This window comes from Hylobates moloch, unplaced genomic scaffold, assembly GCF_009828535.3.
Source record: "Hylobates moloch isolate HMO894 unplaced genomic scaffold, HMol_V3 SCAFFOLD_12, whole genome shotgun sequence".
Taxonomy (NCBI): domain Eukaryota; kingdom Metazoa; phylum Chordata; class Mammalia; order Primates; family Hylobatidae; genus Hylobates; species Hylobates moloch.
The window spans coordinates 45,907,731-45,914,924 of record NW_026652287.1 but is presented as its reverse complement, the minus strand read 5'-3'; the positions used below and the strand labels follow the sequence as shown (position 1 = coordinate 45,914,924).

The 7,194-nt window shown below is 53.1% G+C and overlaps 2 protein-coding genes across 2 annotated transcripts in view; one reads left to right on the top strand and one right to left on the bottom strand.

Annotated features, from left to right (window-relative positions):
* CALR (calreticulin) overlaps nt 1–2,438 on the bottom strand; it is a 14,084-nt gene extending 11,646 nt beyond the window's left edge. The window contains exons 1-7 of the mRNA XM_032169862.2: nt 2,272–2,438; nt 1,809–1,910; nt 1,415–1,618; nt 904–998; nt 598–807; nt 396–509; nt 163–306 (exon numbers count right to left, since the gene is read on the bottom strand). Of these exons, the coding sequence (XP_032025753.1) occupies nt 163–306; nt 396–509; nt 598–807; nt 904–998; nt 1,415–1,618; nt 1,809–1,910; nt 2,272–2,362 (960 nt within the window). The 5' untranslated portion in view covers nt 2,363–2,438. The remainder of the gene's footprint in view (nt 1–162; nt 307–395; nt 510–597; nt 808–903; nt 999–1,414; nt 1,619–1,808; nt 1,911–2,271) is intronic.
* Nucleotides 2,439–4,343: 1,905 nt separating this feature from the next.
* On the top strand, nt 4,344–5,002 carry LOC116478554 (large ribosomal subunit protein uL13-like). Its single transcript, XM_032762048.2, has one exon. It carries the CDS (start codon nt 4,367–4,369, stop codon nt 4,976–4,978), a length of 612 nt encoding a protein of 203 aa, XP_032617939.1. The 5' UTR covers nt 4,344–4,366; the 3' UTR covers nt 4,979–5,002.
* The last annotated feature ends 2,192 nt before the right edge of the window (nt 5,003–7,194 follow it).

The window sequence follows — 7,194 nt, the reverse complement described above, 5'->3', positions numbered from 1 at the left end:
TGCTGTGAGGACTTCACAGGGACAGACCAGGAAGTACTGTTTACAAGAAGTACCATTTTTGAGTCAGACCCACCTGGGATGCCTACCCTATCCCTTTCCTCTTGGGTGATCTTATGCACTTGAGGTACCCCAGGGATCCTCCTTTTTCCTCCCAAGTCTCACCTGCCAGAGGTCCAGGCCCAGCACGCCAAAGTTATCATAGGCATAGATACTGGGATCAGGAGAATACTCAGGGTTGTCAATTTCTGGGTGGATCCAAGTGCCCTTGTAATCTGGGTTGTCGATCTGCCGGGGCTTCCACTCACCCTGCAGAAGGGAGAAGGGAACCGAAGGGTGAGTAAGGTCGGTGCACTCTCCACTGTGAGCCCCAGCCCTGCTCAGAGCCCCAAACTCACCTTGTACTCAGGGTTCTGAATCACTGGGGGTTCCCACTCTCCATCCATCTCTTCATCCCAGTCCTCAGGCTTCTTAGCATCAGGGTCAGGGATATGCTCGGGCTTGTCCCAGTCCTGTGAGGTAGATGAAGAGGTCAGAGTTGGCCCAGATGTCCTCCACACCCTCCAACGTGGAGAGCAGAGCCCCTGCCCCAACACCAACCTCAGGCTTGGAGTCTGTGGGATCATCGATCTTGGCCCGCTCATCCCAGTCTTCTGGTTTTGAAGCATCAGGATCCTTTATCTTCTTGGGTGGCAGGAAGTCCCAATCGTCTTCCAAGGAGCCGGACTCCACCTGGCTGTTGTCAATCTTCACCTCGTAGGTGTTGTCTGGCCGCACAATCAGTGTGTACAGGTGTGTAAACTCATCATCCTGAAGAAAGAAGAAGGTGAGCGGGGGCCACCCCCCAATCAGGCTGACCTCTGAACCTCCCCAATGACAGCCATTTGCCACCACCCCCAGACACACCTTGCAACGGATGTCCTTGTTGATCAGCACATTTTTGCCCTTGTAGTTGAAGATGACATGAACCTTCTTGGTGCCAGGGCCACAGATGTCGGGACCTAGGTGTGAAGCAAATCCAGTTAAGAGTCAGAGACTACCCATCATCTCGAGGCCCTCACCCCTCTCTATAAAAGGAAGACCTGGTTCTTAAACTCGGGTCTGTCAAGGCTGAAAAGAGGAACTCAGACCCTGATTCTGTCCTGAATGGGTTGTGGGTGGCGCCTTAAGTTTAAAGAAAAAAAAAAAAATCAGTGCTCTACAACTCAAAATTCTCAGTAAAATTAGGAAATAACTATATACAATCACGCAAATTAAATTAACAGCCTAGATCTGCGATCATAATGCAATAAAGTGTTGCTAGGACTTATTCTTTTAGCTCCCCTTCCAAAGAAAATCATTATTAAGAAAGTCAGTGGGGTCTGGGTCTCTCTCCAACTAATGGGACAGAGGTCAGCACCAGGAAGCAGGCCCTCACCAAACATGATGTTGTATTCTGAGTCTCCGTGCATGTCCGTCTGGTCCAAACTATTAGGAAACAGCTTCACATAGCCGCCCCCACAGTCGATGTTCTGCTCATGTTTCACCGTGAACTGCACCACCAGCGTCTGGCCTTTGTTGCTGAAAGGCTCGAAACTGGCCGACAGAGCATAAAAGCGTGCATCCTGGCTTGTCTGCAAACCTGAGACGGGACGGTAGTGAGGTCACCGTTGGGCCCTGACCCGCGAGGACCCTCGACTTAGGGAAGAGACGACTCCCCCATTTCCTCCACCTGTCCTCCTCCTAGGGGACTGTCCCGGCTGTGTGTGTGCAGACAAGGACTTCTGCCAGGAAGTCCTCCCGGATCTGAGCACCCGCTCCTAAGCTCTTACCTTTATCTTTCTCCTCGTCACCGTAGAACTTGCCGGAACTGAGAACGAATTTGCCAAAATCTGACTTGTGTTTGGATTCGATCCAGCGGGAAGTCCACCCGTCTAAGTGGGGGGTTAGAGGAGTAGGTCAGCGCGGCTGTGCTAATACCCCCCACACCAAACATCTGCCGAGAGCCACAAGCTGCTGGGGAAAGAAAAGGAGATCCCCGACTCTCCCCATCCCAACCTCTAGTTTGACACGTAGGGTGCCTTCAGAGATCCTCGGGCTAACCCTAACTCCTGCCGCGGGAGGTCGCTACGCCCTCCGCGCTCCCCAGGGACACAGAAGAGGGATCACCCGCGGCTCTAGTCCCCGGGAGCCACCGTGTTGGACCTCTAAACGGTAATTACAGGCGACAACGCAGACCCGGGATGGGGGCCGGCCGCGTCGTCGGGGCGGCCTCGAGGCGGGACCAGGCGTTACCTCCGTCCAGAAACTGCTCCTTGAAGTAGACGGCAGGCTCGGCAACGGCCAGGCCGAGGAGGCCGAGCAGCAGCGGCACGGATAGCAGCATGGTGGGCCGAGGGGGCGGTGGCGCGCGGGCCCTTTAAAAGGACCCTCTGGCTGCGGCTCTGCAGTACGGACGGACGCCGCCGCCCGCCTTGCACTTTTATACCCACCCGCCTCTCAAACCAACCTGACCCAGCCCTTGGGCCCGCCCCTGACACTTTGTCATTGGTCTGCGCCCACGGCCGTCTTTTTCCATTGGACCTTCATCGGTTCACTAAGTTAGGCTGCGCCTCGGAACGCTGGGTTCCCAGATGGCCGATTTCTATTGGCCTTACCACCGACCAATGATGGTCGACCACGCGTTGGGGGGGACGCCCACTGGTGGGGTGGGGGCCGCGAGCACCTCAGGCCAGGTCATGTGACCAGACCTGACCCCCCCCCCCCCAACCCCGCCCTCGTCCGCGCGCGTCGTTCCCCATCTGGGCGTTTAAAGAACCCGCGGGAGCGCAGGTGTCTCCACGCGGGACCGGGATCCTGCCCTCAGCTTCTCTCCCTCCCATTCCCTCTAGGTGGAGGGGCTGGGCAAGGCTTTCCTAGCCAGTTCTTATCTTGCATTTGAGAACTAGCACCCCACTGCTGCTCCCCCACCCCCGCCCGGGATACGAGAGAGCTCACGGGTTGGGGCCCTGGGGCTTCGCTGCACCCCGGTGCTACAGCCACGCGGGCCAGTGGGAAGAATGCCAGCCCTCTCCTCCTTCTGCCCCTAGAGCCCTGGCAGCCTATCGGACTGCTGCTGTGTGACTGGGGCAAGTCACTTAAGCTCTCTGAAGTGACAGACGTTCTTGAGCAGACAGAGGGGGCGACCCTGGCCAGATGTTACCCAGCAGAAATGCTTTTAACGTTTTTGAAGCTGTCCTGGGACAAGAGGGGAGGAAGGCTTAACGATGTGACTGTGACTCCTGGAGTGGGGATAGGGTTATTACCCCAGATTGCAGCAGCCCCGTTCCTCTCAACCGGTAAATGAAGGGGGTCGCTGTCTGTGGTCTCCCACAAACGGCCTGGCTTTTGCAATTAAACGGCTATAGGCGAGAGGGCAGGGGGTTCCGTTTGGGGAGGGAAAAAAGACACAGATGGTAGGGACCCACCCCCCACCCCCCCCCCGACCCCAGTCTAGAGTCTTCTTCTGAAGCCAGAGGCACGTGACTGGCACCAGTACCCTGCCCCCACGCTGTAGAAAGGAGGAAGGATAGCTGGGGGTTTTCCAAACTCTGGGCAAATAAGCCCTGGACCTGGGAGCGCGGGAGTGGGCTATGGAAGGAGGGAATGAGGGGGATCCAGGAAAGAGGGTGGGGAGGAGGTGCTTCCTGGCTAATGGTTGTGACTCAGAAAAGAGAGGAAGGAAAAAATAAAAAAAGGAAAACAAAGTGGAGTGGGGGGAATGACTTGGCAAGGGTCTTTGGTTAAAAAAAAAAAAAGAAATGGTAGCCGGGCGCGGTGGCTCACGCCTGTAAACCCAGCACTTGGGGAGGCCGAGGCGGGCGGATCATTTTAGGTCAGTTCGGGACCAGCCTGGCCAACAAGGTGAAAACCCGTCTCCACTAAAAATAAAAATTAAACAAAAAAAAATTAGACAGGCGTGGTGGCGGGTGCTTCTAATCTCAGTACTCGGGAGGCTGAGGTGGGAGAATCGCTTGAACCTGGGAGCCAGAGATTGCAGTGAGCCACGATCACGCCACTCCACTCCAGCCCACCAGCCCAGCTGACAGAGCAAGAATCTATCTCCAAAAAAAGAAGGGGGAGAATGAACTGCGAAGCTGGGGTTCTACCACTTCCTCTAGGTAGTATTCAGTATTGCCTAGTCTGGTCCCCCCCATGAGGATCCCGGGTACCATCCCAGGCCTCTTGCTGACCCTTCCTCCTGTTCCTTTGTCAGGCACCTGTGGGCTTGGCGCTTCCTGAGGTTAGACACTGCCTGTTTTGTTCACTTTGCATCCTCCAGTGTCACCTGCAGCACCTGGCACAGAATAGGCTTAAAAAGTACTTGCTCTTTCCCAAGCGGCTGCCGAAGATGGCGGAGGTGCAGGTCCTGGTGCTTGATGGTCGAGGCCATCTCCTGGGCCGCCTGGCGGCCATCGTGGCTAAACAGGTACTGCTGGGCCGGAAGGTGGTGGTCGTACGCTGCGAAGACATCAACATTTCTGGCAATTTCTACAGAAACAAGTTGAAGTACCTGGCTTTCCTCTGCAAGCGGATGAACACCAACCCTTCCCGAGGCTCCTACCACTTCCGGGCCTCCAGCCGCATCTTCTGGCCGACCGTGCGAGGTATGCTGCCCCACAAGACCAAGCGAGGCCAGGCCGCTCTGGACCGCCTCAAGGTGTTTGACGGCATCCCACCGCCCTACGACAAGAAAAAGCAGATGGTGGTTCCTGCTGCCCTCAAGGTTGTGCGCCTGAAGCCTACAAGAAAGTTTGCCTGTCTGGGGCGCGTGGCTCATGAGGTTGGCTGGAAGTACCAGGCAGTGACAGCCACCCTGGAGGAGAAGAGGAAAGAGAAAGCCAAGATCCACTACCGGAAGAAGAAACAGCTCATGAGGCTACGGAAACAGGCCGAGAAGAACGTGGAGAAGAAAATTGACAAATACACAGAGGTCCTCAAGACCCACGGACTCCTGGTCTGAGCCCAATAAAGACTGTTAATTCCTCATGCGTGGCCTGCCCTTCCTCCATCGTCGCCCTGGAATGTACGGGACCCAGGGGCAGCAGCAGTCCAGGTGCCACAGGCAGCCTGGGACATAGAAAGCTGAGAGCAAGGAAAGGGTCTTAGTCACTGCCTCCCGAAGTTGCTTGAAAGCACTTGGAAAATTGTGCAGGTGTCATTTATCTATGACCAATAGGAAGAGCAACCAGTTACTGTTAGTGAAAGGGAGCCAGAAGACTGATTGGAGGGCCCTATCTTGTGAGTGGGACATCTGTTGGACTTTCCACCTGGTCATATACTCTGCAGCTGTTAGAATGTGCAAGCACTTGGGGACAGCATGAGCTTGCTGTTGTACATAGGGTATTTCTAGAAGGAGAAATAGACTGGGAAGATGCACAACCAAGGGGTTACAGGCATCGCCCGTGCTCCTCACCTGTATTTTGTAATCAGAAATAAATTGCTTTTAAAGAAAAAAAAAAAAGTACTTGCTGCATGATAGAAGAGAGGAAGGAAGGACTCTTGTGGAAATTAACTAAAAACACACTGGGCACAGTGGCTCACGCCTGTAATCCCAACACTTTGGCAGGCCAAGATGGGAGGAACGCTTGAGGCCAGGAGTTCAAGACCAGCCTGGGCAACGTAGCAGGAGGCCATTTTTACAAAAACATTTTTTTTTAATTGCCAGGCGTGGTGGCACCTGCCTGTGTTCCCAGCTACTCAGAAGGCTGAGGCAGGAGGATCACTTGAGACCAGGAGGTTGACGCTGCCGTGAGCTGTGTTGTTGTCACTGCACACTCTAGCCTGGGTGACAGAGCAAGACCCTGTCTCAAAAATAAATAAAAATGCCGGGCGCGGTGGCTCACGCCTGTAATTCCAGCACTTTGGGAGGCCGAGGCGGGCGGATCACGAGGTCAGGAGATCGAGACCATCCTGGCTAACACGGTGAAACCCCGTCTCTACTAAAAATACAAAAAATTAGCCGGGCGAGGTGGCAGGCGCCTGTAGTCCCAGCTACGCGGGAGGCTGAGGCAGGAGAATGGCGTGAACCCCGGGGGGCGGAGCCTGCAGTGAGCCGAGATCGCGCCACTGCACTCCAGCCTGGGTGAAAGAGCGAGACTCCGTCTCAAAAAAAATAAATAAATAAAAATAAATAAATAAATAAAAATAAGCCGGACATGGTAGTTCACACTTGTAATCCTAGCACCTTGGGAACCTGAGGCAGGCAGATTGTTTGAGCTCGGCAGTTCAAGACCAGCCTGGGCAACATGGTGGAACCTCGTTCTTAGAAAAAATATATATATACACATATATATTACATGTGATACGTATAATGCATAAATACATAAATAGTATATTATATATAGCATATGTCATATATGATACATATCATGTATAATATATATTATATTGTGTAATATATAATATACATAACAAAAATTAGCCTGGCCTAGTGGCACACACCTGTAGTCCCAGCTACTCAGGAGGCTGAGGTGAGAGGATCACTTGAGCCCAGGAGGTGGAGGCTGCAGTCAGCCAAGATCATGCCACTGCACTCCAGCCTGGGCAATAGAGTGAGACCCTCTCTCTAAATAAATAAATAATCAACAAAAAAATGGGAGGAGAGAAGGGACTCTGAGAAATGTATCCTGAATACAGAACCTTATATAGGGTCAGGACTGGGGGATATGAGTAATCCCATTTTACAGACTCAAATAATAATTGTGATGTAAAAGGAATAAATGTGTTCTGCTTATAAGAGTGTTCAAACATGGGCCACACTCAATTTAGTAAGCAGTGTGAATATGTGTGGGCATTTAATTCTCACAATAACCTGGGCTCCAATCACCTCCATGTGAGCAAGAAACTGAGGCACAGAAAGATTAAGCCAATGGCCGGGCGCGGTGGCTCAAGCCTGTAATCCCAGCACTTTGGGAGGCCGAGGCGGGCGGATCACGAGGTCAGGAGATCGAGACCATCCTGGCTAACACGGTGAAACCCCGTCTCTACTAAAAATACAAAAAAGTAGCCGGGCGTGTTGGCAGGCACCTGTAGTCCCAGCTACTCGGGAGGCTGAGGCAGGAGAATGGTGTGAACCTAGGAGGTGGAGGAGAGAAAGACTCCATCTCAAAAAAAAAAAAAAAAAAGAAAGATTAAGCCTTCTGGTTGAATGACATAAATAACAGATCTAGGATTCTT